Source organism: Anastrepha obliqua, chromosome 3, assembly GCF_027943255.1.
Source record: "Anastrepha obliqua isolate idAnaObli1 chromosome 3, idAnaObli1_1.0, whole genome shotgun sequence".
NCBI lineage: Eukaryota > Metazoa > Arthropoda > Insecta > Diptera > Tephritidae > Anastrepha > Anastrepha obliqua.
The window spans coordinates 22,343,981-22,359,863 of record NC_072894.1 but is presented as its reverse complement, the minus strand read 5'-3'; the positions used below and the strand labels follow the sequence as shown (position 1 = coordinate 22,359,863).

Below are 15,883 nucleotides of genomic sequence, written 5' to 3'. Positions count from 1 at the left end.
AAAATTCAATGATTTGCAAGCGTTGTTCGTTTGTAAGACGATTCATGGTTAAATTATAGACCAAACTGAAGATGTTTGACAATGAAACAAAACACGAAACGTGCGTCAGCTGTTGAATTCAACTGCTTAAAAAGATAATAGCTAAAAAATTACCCGTTATTAGATTGGTCAGTACTAATTTTTCGACTTTTTGGGCATTTCTTCGGTCACTGTAGTCACTTTGTAACCCAGTCGTCTTCATTTTCCTTGTAGATAGCTGTGCGCATTACACATACAAACATATATGAAGATTTAGAAGCCCCAACAACATAAAAAAGTTTATCTCAGCATATTTTCCTTTTTCAACACGGAATTTGATTACATCTCTGTGCTCCGAAAATTTCAGTTTCTTTTGGCATGGTGGTGTTGCTTGTTCCAGGGATTGCTGTTAATGAGCCAAATAAAATCACCCAATTAGGGTTATTAGTAACGAGATGATAGGTACTTTTAGTCGTAGTATTACCAGCCGCCATTCATCCATACCAGCTTACATATAAATGCCTTTTTTGCTCGTAAGGTTATAAAGGATCTTTTATATAAGACATGTAAAAATTAAGATTATTGTAGGTTTCCTTATTTTTAATACCACTCTTAGCAATTATGTTTGAAAAATATATTATATTTTTATATAATATTTTGTCCCTTTAACTCCTGTTAGAGCATAGGACATCCGATGTGAAAAATTACATCATTTAAATGTCCAGCAAATAGGCGATTCAGCACTTTGCACTACAGCAGCATTTTTTGCATATTTTGTTTTTGCAATTTGTTGGGTTAACTATCAAAATTTTAATCAAACAAGCTATAAAACTACAAAAAAGTTCATAAAAGATTCCTTTGGCAATGAAACCACCAAGTCGCAAGAAAGAAAACAAATCAGCTATTCTACTGATATCACTTAATATTATGGATGCGCCTCGGCTTTACGTGTGCATCCAGTAATTTGGCATTTAGGAGGAATTTCCCAAGTACTTTACAGCGATTCATACACAATAGTCTCCATTTTTCTTACTTTACAACACTAATCAGGTGGCACCGATGATATCAACTCAAATAGGATATTTTGTGTTGTTGCTTTCCACGTAATTCGCAAATTTCCTAGTGTTCTTTTAAGGGTTGGATACAAAACGAATGCAACTAATAATTTAAATTTACTTTTATAAAAACTGTAAAAAAACTACCAAGGCAACCCCTAAAAATTCCCCAACGTGAAATATTTAGAAAAAAAAAACGATTTTCAATTTATTATGAATTTTTTTTGAGTATCATAGAGCACATAGAGTGAGATTTTTCGTCGCATGTGTGAAGCGTTTAAATTAGTGTCAGGTAAAGTATCTGAGACTCTAGACTCTACGTAGATTTTGCTCTCGCCGTTTAAGAATTTATTTCTTATAATATATTTAATGAACTAAAATATGTAATCACGTAATAAATTCTTAAATTAACTACAAAAAGAATTTTTTTTCTCTTTTTACGCAAATTTTTTGGAAACGTACATACATATACATATATCGTGTAAAAAGAGAATTAGGTGTATGTTGTTAAAAATAGCCGAACATTTGATTGTGGTTGAATTTGCGTTCAGGTGCGAAAACCTTCGCTCATAAAAGAGAGTTTATAGTGTTTATAAAAATTATCAATTTTTTCATGATCCATGATGATGATTCCAGTTCTGATTTTGTGATAACCCCTGAGAGCCGAGTCATACCGTCCTATGCCTTTCATTAGTCACAGGCTTGGCCCTCCCTCTCGCTTTCAATCCTTCTATTTCACATAAATTAGGTTGAACATAAAATTGGTGACTTATTTCTACTCACGACTCTATAAGTAAATTTTTTGTGCAAGTTTTTTTCAAATTCAAAGCAAGATCGAATAAATTATTTGCATTCCGGCAATTCAGCGGCGATACTTTTGAAACCAAAAATTTTGATTGGAATCGGAATAGGGAATAATGCTCATTTCGATACCGAGGTATTTGGTCGTAACAGGACAGACATAATTAATTAAAAATACTCTTATTATTTTCAATATCTTCTGGTTAATTGCATATATATGTACACTTATACGAGTATAAGTTGAAATAACCTCAAAGGCGCATTTTTCTTGTAATTTGACATGTGAAGGATATTAATAAAGAATAAATCTGCTATTTCTGAAAGGTGATCATTTTCTTAATACGTGTTTATTATTAAAAAATGTGCATTAATTATTTTGACTAGCATTAATAATTATAAGGTTTATCCTGGCTGTGTTAGGATCGAATCACAAAAATAAAAAAAAAACCAAAATTAAATAAAAATAATATTTTGTGTTAATATCACTTGCTTTGCGTGGCTTTTAAAACTTATTTGGCCAAATGGGCGCGTTGATTGCTGTCATCACAATCAGATGATTCGTAAAAGGAAAAAGGAAACAGAATGTTTTGCCATATTCAGTAAAACATAATACTTTTTGAAATCATGAAGTTAACTAGAGGCTGTTGAAAAATATTGCGATTTTTTCTTTTAATAGTAAAAATGTTCAAGATAAGACGCCAACCGCCCCACGACGAAAGTTCGGGTACGCGAATTAGTTTAATTTGGGGTAAAATAAGTGAATTATTTTTGCGTAACATTTTTGCGCATATAGTTTAAATTGTTTTATGGTCGATCTATATCGCCTGGGTGATGCTATGGCTACGAACATAACGGTCAACTTCGATTGTTGCTGCGATTTTATCGAAATTTTCGAAATTATCGAGACTTTGTTTAACATCCAAAATGCCTGAACGGAATCGACGAAATCAAAATTGCACGTAATTAGCTGTTACAGTATCGGCACCATATACGCCATTCACAATTTCAGCGGCCTGGCTTGCATTTTCGCCTTTATCAAAGAGAAACTGTAAAATGTACCGAATTTTCTCTTTGTTGACTTCCATTGTTAACACCCTGTAACTCACAACTGAATGGAACAAACAAAAAACAGCAAACAATTTTTTTAGTGTGAAATGTCACCTTGACAAAGAGCTTAGGTTGGGCCCACTTGAACAAATATTCCAAATTCGTCCATTGTGATACCATACAGGGGAAAGGAAAGGGAGGAAAGAAGGAACCTTGTGATTAGGAGATGATGACCGTCTATTTACGACGATGATTAACTGCACACCATAGACCTCTTGGTCCCTAGCGATACCAGATCGAGACCGACCTCCATGAATACCTAAAGTAGAATCATGTAGGATGTCAGCGCTTTTGGTGGTTTGAAACGTCCTCCAGACCCTCAAAAAATGGGGCTCCCAGGTATTTTAAACGCGTTTTTGATAATGCCGGACAAACGCACAGAAGGTGTTCTAAAGTTTCCTCAACATCCTCTCTGCATTTCCTGCATTTGTCCATGTTAGCAATGCCTATCTATGTACGCATGTGCTGCCAATAGATTATGACCTGTTAGCATACCTATGATAGTTCTGCAGCCCTTTCGCGAGAGCGTAAGTACAAATTGAGTCAGTTTTTTGTCTTTAGTTCTACACATGACTTTTGCTGTTTTGCATGTGGTTAGATTAATCCACCTAGCTTCCACTCGCATTTTCATGTAGTCGTCCATTTCATTGTATATTGTATTTAGCGGTTTTGGTATGTCGTTCTCTTGCTCAAAAGGTAGTCTAACAGCAGTTTTTGCTATCTCATCTACTATTTCGTTCCCCATAATGGCTTATGTGACCAGACACCCAATAGATATGCAGCTGCTCCGTCGAAAATTTTTGGACTTAATATTGTACAATATGAGCTTATTGTCCACGTATATGTTAATTGTTGAGTTCTTTCTTGTTCTAGTGTGGGATAGCTCCGCGGCTTTCCCCACAGCAAAAACTTCCACTTGGAAGCTTGATAGGCTGCCTTATCCCTAGTTTTGAGCAGTAAATACCAGCTCTCACTCCATCTGAAGTTTCAGCGCCGTCTGTATAGATGTGAAAAGTTCTATGGCCCGGCTTCATGCCTTTGTGCCATCCCTCCTCTTCAATTGTAGTGCGAAACCTTCTCTCCCAACTAAAGTACGGAGTCATGTAGTCTTTGAAACCTGAGCTCCACTTTCCTATTGAGCTGTGACCGAAGGTTCTGTAGGTGAATACTCCAGCAGCCACCAACCTCTCGCGGATTTCGCTGCCAGGTCTTTCACCATAAGTTTAATAGGTGGCATGCTGAGTATCATTTCCAGCGCCGCCATTGGAGTGGTTTTCAGCGCGCCTGTTATTCACAGAGCAGCGAGTCGTTGAATCCTTTCCAGTGGCATTAAGTATGTCCTTCACAAGATGTACTCGTATGATTTTTCAATCCGCAATATCCGCAGGTGTAACGAAAACGTGAGAGCCCAGATGCCTATATCTTTAACCGAGGAGATCAGGGCAGCTGAGAAAAAAGTGCTGAGATGATTCCATCTCGTCCTCCAGACAGCTTCTGCAGAACGGGCTTGAAGCAACGACAACGAGCATAAACTTCAAATTACTTGATCGATACGATATTGATCACTGCAGCCATCTACTGAGAAAACAATGGATGTCTTTTTCCCAAAACTTATATATAGACCAACAAAAGCATGGGATGTTTGAAAGTGTTTTGCCTAAGTTTACAAAACACGAGGAACAGTTCGAGAATGAACTTAATTTTTTTCAAACATTTTTGAAAAACATATTTAAATAGACAATCTCTCTAATCTGCCTAAAATTCACAAATAAAGCTAAACAAACCCAAAATAAATGAACGACAATTTGAAACTTCGCCGTACTTCAAGCGCTTCAAGCAAAGTTGCCATTTAGTCTGATTTCATATAATTCAGTGTTTTCTATTCATTTTTATCAGTCATCGAAGCCAAGCAAAGCCAGCCTGCATTGGACCAGCAACTGTATACTTGAGAAAATTTAATAGAAATTTAACAGAAATTTTTTATAAGTGAAAAAAGAGTTGCTCCAAATTATTTTATAACAAAATGGAAAATGTTATTTAAAATTTATAGTTTTTACAGTAAACAAATTTTTGATTTGTTTTTTAATAAACATTAAAATGGCTACTTTATAGCCTAGACAGACGGTGGCGTTAAATGATATTGGCAACTCAATTGCGAATTATCTCAAGAATTAAGGGGTTACATGGGTTTCGTGGGTTCGAAAAATCGATTTTTTTGGCTTATTATTTTCTACAACATCTCAAGAATATTATCCTAAATTTTCAAGTCGATCCGAATAATAGTTTCGGAGATGCAGTCTTTGGAAGGTGTACGCTCCAAGCCACTTTTATTGTTACTCAAAACTTTAAACGCGTTTTTCTCGGAACCGTGTTTTCAAAGTCGGTTGTCAAATGTTCTCGAAAACTACTCAGCCGATCTTGATGAAATTTTACACAGGTGTTCGAGATACAATTTACTCGTGCTTGAACGAAGGATTTTTTTTTTCAATTACAACTATTTAAAAAAGCAAAATGTCAAGCAAATTTGACCGAAATTTTCATTTTTTTGGAAAAATGTTTGCCAAAATTCCAATGTTTACTTTTTTTCTTTCCTTCGTTCTAGTACGAGCTTATGGTCTTAACTAAAACACTTAATTTTGTTTTTTCATTTTTGATGATCCTGTCAGGAGTTATGCTAACAACACGGACGCACCTTTTTTTCGAGGAATTACCGTAAATGTCATCACAATGGAGGATTTTTATTTTTGAAAATTTCAGAAATTATTCTTTAAATATGTATCTATAAGACAGAAAAAAGTTTGAATTAAATAAATAATTTTTTACATAGACAAAAATATTGAAAATAGGCCTTTTTTTACCCGAGAAAGCCCATATAACCCCTTAAGTGCAACTAAAGCGAATTGACAACTAGACTCAATTCTCATAATTTAAGCCGATTAGCGGAATTTTCGATAGCAACATTACCGAAAACTTGCGGTTAATATCCACTTAAACTTTTAAAGAGCAGAACAAGAAAGCCTGGATGCAATGCACTTTCAAGATTACATTAATTGTTTGGTATTTCGGAGCAGCTTGAGAAATCGCAATTCAAGATTTTTTGTTAATAAATAATTATTTCGAAGCATCAGCGAACATATTAGCAGATATATATTTGAGATATGTATTTGAGAGAAGTATAATTATATGAATTTTAAAGCAACTTATTCGAAATAGACCGCAGCAACGGAGCAGTCAGTGTGACAACTCATCCAGCGCGGCACATGAGGAACGTCCGCAGACGATTTTTTTTGTTAGAGAAGAACATTTTCACCATTGAAGATCATTCAACCGAGACTTTATGCTCTGTCATCACAGCATTCTTCTGAAATCATGCCGTTCAAGCTCAACAAGACCACCACCCAGCTGCTAGGATGGCTTGTTGAGTAATCGCTTATGCCAGTGTCAAGGAAACTCAGTTCTGAGCGGAAGGTTTATTAGAAGCACAATTTAGAGAAGGTTGTGGAGTTGTTGATGAGACAAAGAGTCTGTTTGTATATTCATCATTTTCCAATTCGTAGTCAATGATTGGCCAAATGCCTAAAAAAGTTTGCACAAAAAGTCTCGCATTATCAACATCAACATTTCATAGGTCATTAGCAGAATACTTTTAGAATAAATAAAAAAAAAAATTTGTTAGCAGTGGGATATATAAAAGTACTGCTAGATTGTGAATTAAATCGAGTATGAACATCAGTAACTAAATGTTGACCGAAGCAGACCATTTGCCGCTGGGTCACTGTGATCGAGGGGCCACAAAACGTGTTGTGTTGATTGGCTTGGGTTGACGCAACTGATTTATGTTTTAATACAACTTTAATGTGTAAATAAAACCAATAATTTTTTTTGCATTATTTTAGCTTAATATGTTTTAGGTTGTATTTTCCTCATATATTTTTCTCAATCTATGTATACTCGTGGGTGCACAGATTTGTTTTATATGTTTAATTCGTTATTTTGATCAAATTACTTAAGAGTACAATTGTAATAGTAATTGCGTAATTGTTGTTATTGCTACAAGTTATTCAAAAGTTCAATTTAGTGTATTATTTTGCAAACAACTATGCATACATATGTACATATGTATATTAAAATTAAAAGGCTTAAGACTTTATTTCGAATGCATCACAAATTTCCTTTGCTATTCGCTAAAACTTATGTACTTACATATTTCGTTTTTGTTTTTGTTTTACTTAAAATGCAACAACAAATATGTGTATCGATACCATTTATGTATACTAATTTACACGTAAACATTTTTCGTTTTAAAAAATGCTCTTTGAATTTTCGCCTTTTCGCTATGCTGTTCTATTGATTTATTTATTTTTTCTTTTTCAATAAAGTGACTAAAGACAACGGACTGCCTACATAAATAAATATTTGAAACAAATGTTAATGCACTTGTTTTTAAATGGGTGAATGCAAAAATATGTACATATCGACCGCTGTGCGTGAAGTGATCGTATTCGATGAATTGTAAAAAAATGAATTTTTAACTAAAAAAAATAACAACAAACGACTCATCACTTGCCTATGTATGCGATGTATAACAAGGACTGCTGGCAAACCAAAGTAAATAAGGAATAAGAAAAATGTTTCTTTGCTCTTTCTACGATCACTTCGCTCACATTATTGTTGTAACTGTTAAGTTTGTGGTAAATGTGTGGAAATATATTAAGAAACATAAATATTTAACTCTATGGTATAACTATAACACTTAGAATATAAATTCGTATACCTTAGTTGAGATAAACGACTAAAACTAATTAAAGATCGTTGTTCTTAAGCTGGAGCCTTGAAAGCTGTTTAACGCATGCCATCCGACTGCCGATTCAAATTAAATTTTTTTCCTTTCTGTCAGCCCTTTTAAGTACACTATTTATCGACACGTATTCCCAGCTGCGGGCTTACCACCTTTGAGACGCTAAGCGCCACCTCTCTATAGACGTATACTCGTATCATGTAAAAGCAACACCAAATTTACACCCCTCAGCAACTCCATTACTTGCTGCCGCACCACCCACTTAGGCACCATACTTAATGCCATAGTCTTGGTAGTGACTTACGTGCGAGCGGTAATGACTTAAATTGCTAAGATTACTTAAATTCCCTAAGTTCCCGCTCAGATGATGGTGATGGTGGTGATGATGACTACTGATGACGGATGCCGCCGCTGCAGCTGATGCTGCCGCTGCGCTAGCGCTTGTCGGTGGGCTAGCGGATTGAAGGCTGCCATTTGGACTGCTCGTGTCCATTTGGCAAGGCTGGTTATGTTCGAAGAGCATATCGCGGAAACCCAGTGATGTGTGTCCGGTGACGACGCCCCCCACAACAGCCGACGGACTGCTGGTGACCGTAATTGCCGACGCGTGATTTTGATTACCCACCAGCACACCTGCTGAGCCGTTTTGATTATGATTGCTGTTGTTGTTGTTATTATTATTCGTCGGTGTACCGGCAGCACCGTTGCCGATCGGCTCAGAGGGTGGCGTTTCAGGTGTGTACCAGCCACCATGTGTGGGTCCATGTGAAGTTGAGATCGTTGTGGGCGATGCACCCGTTGATATGGTGGTTGCGCCGCCCAGTTGTACACCTGCATGTCCGCCAGGCGTTAGCGGATGCGTGTGTGAGACGTGGGCAGCGTGGTGATGACGTAGTTGGGCATGGTGCGCGGCAGCAGCGTGATGGGCGTGCATCTGTGTTGAGGCGACGGCCAAATTATCCTCGTTCAGGTGATAGGGATAGGCGCTATGGTGTATGCGTGGATTGTAGACGTTCATCAATGAGTCAACGGTGAAACCGGCATGCTCCACTGAACCGGTGAGGTGATTCATTTGCGCCAAACTGTCGTGGCATGAATTCAGCATGGCAGTGCTCAAACCGGTGTGCATATCTTTGCCGGCAAGACAACCCAACTCCATGATTGGCTCTTTTTTGAAATGGGCATGTGCAGCCATATGCTTGGGATCCAAAATACCATTCGTCATCAGCTTAAGCGGTTTGATCTCGGCCAGTTTTTCGTTCATCATCGCCTGGCGCTTCATGGCCTCCTCCTTCTCGCGCAGAACATCCTTCTTCTTGAAACGACGACGCCGTCGTAAAAACGAACCATTGTCAAACATATTATACGAGTCGGGATCGAGTGTCCAGTATGAACCTTTACCAGGTTTCTTGTCATCACGCGCCACCTTCACAAAGCATTCATTTAAGCTGAGGTTATGCCGTATTGAGTTCTGCCATCCCTGTTTATTGTCGCGATAATAGGGAAATCGCTCCATTATGTACTGATAGATTCCATTCAAAGTGATCTTCTTGTCGGCCGAGTTCTGAATGGCCATCGCTATGAGTGCGATGTAGGAATAGGGTGGCTTTACAATCTCCTTATTCTGGTGTGGAGCGCCTAAACCGTAAGCGCTCGCCGGATAGGAGTAGCGCGAATACTGATCGTAAGCGTAGTGGGCAGCGGCGGCCGCCGAAGCAGTTGTCATAGCGCCGGCGGTGGCGGCACTGGGATAGCCGGCGGTCTGCGCGTAATGGCGCGAGAACGAATTTTGATCGGTGAACAGTGTATGCATTGTGATGGATGATGTGCTAGATATCGCAGATGAATAACCGCAAAGAAGAGTATCAAGTAGAATTGGTTGAGATGGTTTGATAGTTTGTGGCGTTGGATTTATTATTATTGTGCCGACGCATATGCTGAGAAAAACTTTAGTCACTTTTGACAAAAAAAAGTATAGGAAACTCGGGCACAAAGCGCTAATTCAAATTCATGTTCGTTTTATTTTTAGCACTTTGACTTGGCTTATTATCAGCACTTCGGTTAATTAAAAAAAAAACACTTAGTTTATTTCGCAAGTTTGCATGCACAAATCACTATTGTTTAGTTTGGCTTCGGATGCATGGCGCACGTATTTGTTTTCGCAAGCCGCGAGTCCTATTCGCTAAATTCTTTATTTACTCAGCAAATATTTACTTAATTTCCCTTGTTTATATTTTTTAAGTAAACTCCGGTTTTACAGCTGTGTGTGTTGTCGCAGGTTCTTGACGCGTCTATGAAAATACTCGCAGCTTTTGCGTTGCTTCACATAGATGTACCTCTTTTATAATATTTTTTTTTAATCAAATGTTATTTTATTATTTTTACATGATCTCAATGGACGCGTTTCACTAAGCGAACGAAAGAACATCCAATAAAAACTATTGACATTAAAGTGGTGTGTAAATTAGTCACAGTGGTTGTAAAATGTATGTTGTTTTTTCTATATTACTTTTATTTTCCCTTTCCACTTTTAAACGCCGTTTGTCTACTTCTTATTGCCTTGCTGTTTTTATTTTGTTTTTTCTGAGAGAAGCACTTCACCGAGCTCAACGATCCGTTCCAGATAGTAACACGTCAGATACTGAATCTGTAGCTGAAATAACATTCACCTCGAGTCCGAACGCAACACAAAACAGCAAGGAGCAGTGTAGATGCGCGTATGAGCGGGAAGGAGGGCATAGCGAACAGAAACACACCAAAACATACGCACACACGCGTACACTACAAGACTGTGGAATGCCTGAATGGCTGGATTTATGAAAACTTGCGCTAATGTGTGTGTGTGTAGAAGTTCACCGGCACTTTGCGTTAATGTTGGTGTTAGTGCTCTTGCGCTCTGCTCTCAGTGCGCCTATGTAAAAGGCAATGGAATGGAAGGCATATAGATACGTGTGTGTATGCATTTGTTGCTTTTGTGAAAATCCACCATCCATCCAGTCAACAACAACAACTACAACAATAAGAACAACACATTCCACCACCACCATGCACGTACAGCTATGAAAACAACCAACTAATCAGGACGTTACAATGTAGTGGAGGATGTGCAGCAAGAGAGTATGTGATGCATACATGCGTGCATGTGGGGCTGTGTGTGTTTGTTATCTTACTTTGTATTAGTGGCAGTCAGAAAGTGAAGATTCAACCATTCAGCGCAATAGCAACACTTTAGTATTTGTGTAGGATGAAGTTCAGGCCGTTGTGTGTGGGTATAGCTCGTATATGAATACGAGTACATGCATGAGATGTACATATTTTGTTGTTTGCACGGTGATAGCAGCCACCTACTGTTGTTTTACTGCTCCCGCATTTATTGTTGTCCTCCAGTGCATTTGCGGTTTTACGCATGTTGTTGTTTTCACTAATAATGTTGTTGCTGTTTTTGCTATTGGCACTTAGCACTTGCCGCCGGCGTCATTCATATTTAGCAGCGTGAAAATTTGAATGATTTTCAGGCAATCAGTTAGAGTGAGATGGTGCGCTTGAATGGCAAAACTAAAAACAGTTCTATTATCATATACATACATACATATGTATGTATGTTTATTAATAAAAAAGAAAGTAATATTTTTGTAATGAGACCTACTTACTACCGCTAAAATAACATTATATGCATACGTAACTATAAATATGAACATTTTGAAATCGGTCGTATTCCTTGTGCTTTAGGTAGCACCGTACGTCCCCATGGCTGTCATTTATTTATATCGAAAGTATTTGATCAGGTTATATGTAGTATGGTAAGAGTATCTACATAAGTTTGACATTCATACGACTATCTCACTAAAATATATACTCGGCATTGGGTTTTGCAGGCCCACCTTCAATATTTATTAACTCAGTTAAAAGTAATATTTAACCACACACCTTTTCATAATCAACAATCCTTAAAAAGAGAACACTACAATAACAGAGGATTTTTATGCGGATATGACTCCTCCTCATCCTCTCAGTTTTCTTTAAACAAAACATTTTATTAGCCTCCTCCTGAAGTGCTTCAAATTTTCAATTAAAATATCCTTTTTAAAATAAGTTTTCGAATAAGTTTTATCCTGCTTTAGCTTCCAGGAGCCTATTTCATTGAAGTAACATATGCGACAGTCGTTTCTTCCTTGAATTTACAAAAGCCAGAATTGTCGGAAACATTTTTCTTTTTTGTTTCAAAATCGCCTATAAGTTCGATAATACTGGAAAACTGTTGACAATTGTCACTGTCATAAAATCGTCGGGACACTAACGACAAAATTATTATAAATATTTGAGTTTTGTCAATTTTTCGTGAATTAATTCATTTCATTTCCTTAAAATTTCTTAACTTCATTATTATTTCTTAAAAAAATCCACCTATAGATATATAGATAAAAAGAAAGTTATTTGAATATGTCGCTAACATTTCACGAACGAATAAGCCAACTGATCTTGATGCTCAAAATTTGAAAGCGACTGTAAAAAATGAGGAAAGGAGTGGAAAACTTTGAGTTTATACCGGCAAATATGGATCACAAAGTGTATTTGGGCATTTTCAATGTAATTTGAAGCCAAGTGTGGATAAGTTAGAATTGGGGCGCGATTATTTGCTTCAACAAGACTATGACGCCAAGCACACTGTTCTTGTTACGAAGCTTTGGTTGTTACACAACGTCTCTAAACAGCTTAAAAGTACACAAGAATAAGATGATAGATGAGTTGAACGAAATATTATCCAAAGAAACGTAGAAGTTAATGCTGGAATCTATGCCAAAACGTTTAACATACCAAAAGTTACTAATTGTACTTCTAAGTGCCTACCTCAATTTGTACGCAGACTTTTGGGTTCAAGATCCTTGAAGTATTTTTAGTTTGGTTATTGTTTTTTACTATGTTTCTGTTTTTGGTAAATAACTTTATACCAAAGTATGTATCTTATAATAATGAATTAAAGAAATAATAATTTAAGTCTCGAACATTTGGAATGGGTTATATTTTCAGTGGTTAAATAGGTAGCTTTGCCTTGTACGCACAGTTATGCTGCTGAGTGTACATATATTTGGCACTCCAAAACATATTTGTCAATTAAAATTAATAAAAAAAATTTACGAAAACGTTCCAAAGCATACTAGGTTACCACTAAGAAGATGTTGTGTGATATACTACGCACATCCCCACGCTCCTCAAATAACATCAAATCTCGCTCTGCTAAAAAATGTGCCAAATGAAGTCACTGGCTTTGTGGTTCAGAAAATGTTGTGCCCAATGTTGCTTTTTTCTTTGCTACTCATTTTCGCTTTTCATCCTCCCTCTTTACCACCTTCCCCATAGCCTCATTGCCTACTCTAATTAATTTGGTTAAAATATTCGTAAATTAAGCACTTTATTTGTTGTTGCTTGTTTTAATTATTCACTGGGTTTTATTAGCATTGCTACTTTGCGGTGTGTTTTTTGTAGTTGCCAGTATTTTTGGTTGCACGTACATATACATGCCATTACGAACAACAAATCAAACTTACTTAGCTGCCATTTACAAAACACAGCTGCTGCCAAATAATTCACTTTATCTTTTCCACCATCGACCTCGCAAACCGCGGTCACAGAAATTCTACTATACTCGTACTAACACAATTACCAGCAGTAACAGCGCTAAGTCAAAGTAAGTCGTAAGTGAAAAAAATACATACTGGAAAATACACTAGATTCAAACTGGTCCGTTTGTAGTCAATATATGTATTTTGCCTTTTGCATGTAAACACTTGACGACGAGATTTCGGAATAAATTTAATAGTCTCCACCTACGCGTAGTTTTCGATGGTTTGGAGCAATTACTAAATTCTAAAATAAAATCTTACTCAACTGCGGCCTTTTTGTAAAAGATCCGAAACAGCGATAAATATAAACGATTGTATCTATTGCAGCAAAAAAAGGTATGTTTTTGTAGCTAAACATTTTTAATATATAGGGTTTTCCAATAACAGGTGTTATCTATCGCTATCGAGAGATGATTAACGATTTTTTATGGCCGGAATTGGATGCTACTGATTTGGACAACGTTTATTTTCAACAAGACGGCGCCACGTGCCCCACAAGCAACGAAACCATTGATCTTTTACGGGAAAAGTTTCCGGACCGTGTTATCTCTCGAAGAGGTGATCACAATTGGCCACCGAGATCTTGTGATTTAACACCTTGTGACTTTTTTCTTTGGGACCAGGTGAAAGAGAAGGTCTACGCCAACAGCCCATGTCGATTCAAGACCTCAAAGATGGAATTCGTGAGGCTATCGAGAACATAGGGCAGCCGCCACTTAGCAATTCGGTTATGGAAAATTTCATGAAAAGAAAATTGTCCTGTAAGCGTGGTCGTGGTGGTCATTTGCCTGAAGTTATTTTCCACTATTACCGGCATACCTTCCTCTTTATAATGAAATAAACATCCGATCAATTATATTGTATTAAAAAATAGTATTTTCCTTTGAATATCAAAATAAGACGTCTTGTTGGAAAACCCTTTATTTGAAATATTTTTGCCAGCTGGTGGTGGCAGAGGAAAAGGAAGGTCAGTTGAGAAGGACTTGGCTTCACTTGGTGTGTTCAACTGGCGCTGGCGCACATTTTTAAACTGGGCCAAAATTTCGTAAGCGGATATCGCGCCAATCAAGAAGAAATAGAAGGTTAGGTTGGGTTAGGTTACGGTGGGCCCACTTAGACCTGGAAGTTCATTGTAAAACCACTTGTTGGGACATAAGTTTTCCCCTCAATTTTCTATGTGATGAAATCTTCTTTCGGATAAATGATGAAATATTGGGAATGGTTACAGATTTCATTTCTGCAAGGAAGTAAAAGTATGGATAGTGCTACATTTTACCAAGAGTAGGTCAGTGGTACAAAAAGTGTTCAACACTCTCCACTTCCTATGCAGCTGCGACAGAAACCATTGGAGAGTAGACTCATACGCTTGATGGTGCCAATCACTGTACGAATGGAAGGCCGGTCTCATCTGATGAGTGGCGTAATTCTGTGTTCACTCTCTCTAGGCCAGACCTGTCTGACCAATTTCTTTCCTTGACTGCTCGTCCGTGTTGAAATTTCCAGGAATTGTGTCCAGAAACTCTGCACCGCTTAACCAGTTCTTTTAGAATAGACTTACATTCAATTACTACTTTTCACTACTCGCTATGTGGTTGGTGAATCGAAAGCAGCTATTCTTGTATTTTTGTGTTGTTTTCATTGTTGTTGTGCACATGTATTGTGGTGGATTTTCATTGGGCAGCATTAGGCATTCAATGTTCCACCGGAATTTCTTCTTTATCTCTCACTTTGATAAGGTCTTGCCGGTCACCTTTCAGCCTACATAGCTCACTTTTCCAACAACTACTTTCACTATTCGCTGTGGCTAGAATTTATAGTTTTCAGTAACTCTTTCATGTTGAATTTTAAGTTTTGTTGAGCAAATTATAGTAGCTAGTTTTTGCTCTTATACTGTAAAGAGTAATTAAAGGAAACTGCCAGCACTTCCCCCTTAATCCCACTTCTTAGCAACTAGTTGAGAGCTCCACGACAGCTACAGTCAGTAACAACTAAACGTAAATTATAAGCAAAGAGTTGACCACATGACTGATTGCAAGTCGAAGTTGGTAGATAATATGGTTTAAATCCGTCTGCCAGGTAGTAGACTAGCTCCACCTGAATAGCAAGAGCTTATCAGAGCTTTTAACGTAAGATGCAAATGTACCTACAATTTAGAGTTTCAGCGCTCCAAACATAACTCTATATGTAAGTGCATGCCTCTCACTTCTCCTTCCACAAATAGCAGCTTACCACTCCTTAAACTAAATATGAGAGCTCACAGCTGTTGGGGTACAGAACCCCAAGTTCGTCAGTCAAGCGGCCTTCGATATTGGACGACTCACAGTTTTTTTGTAATATTAGTACTCGGCAAATGCCTCACAGAAGGCATGTTTTTTTGTTGCGGAGAATAGCGCTAAGCCCATAAATTATTGAGTCCAGTAGGCAGGACACCTTCGATACAGTTTTCCGAAGCACAGATAGCTTAGGAGTCCCTTTAGTTATCG

The 15,883-nt window shown here is 37.4% G+C and overlaps 1 protein-coding gene across 1 annotated transcript; it reads right to left on the bottom strand.

Annotated features, from left to right (window-relative positions):
* Positions 1 to 7,766: 7,766 nt before the first annotated feature.
* On the bottom strand, positions 7,767 to 9,766 carry LOC129241864 (fork head domain-containing protein crocodile). The gene has a single exon (XM_054878407.1). It carries the CDS (start codon positions 9,590 to 9,592, stop codon positions 8,042 to 8,044), a length of 1,551 nt encoding a protein of 516 aa, XP_054734382.1. The 5' UTR covers positions 9,593 to 9,766; the 3' UTR covers positions 7,767 to 8,041.
* Positions 9,767 to 15,883: the final 6,117 nt, after the last annotated feature.

Excerpts from the sequence above, each read along its gene's own strand:
- LOC129241864 (XM_054878407.1), bottom strand. The coding sequence starts at position 9,592 with ATGCATACACTGTTCACCGATCAAAATTCGTTCTCGCGCCATTACGCG.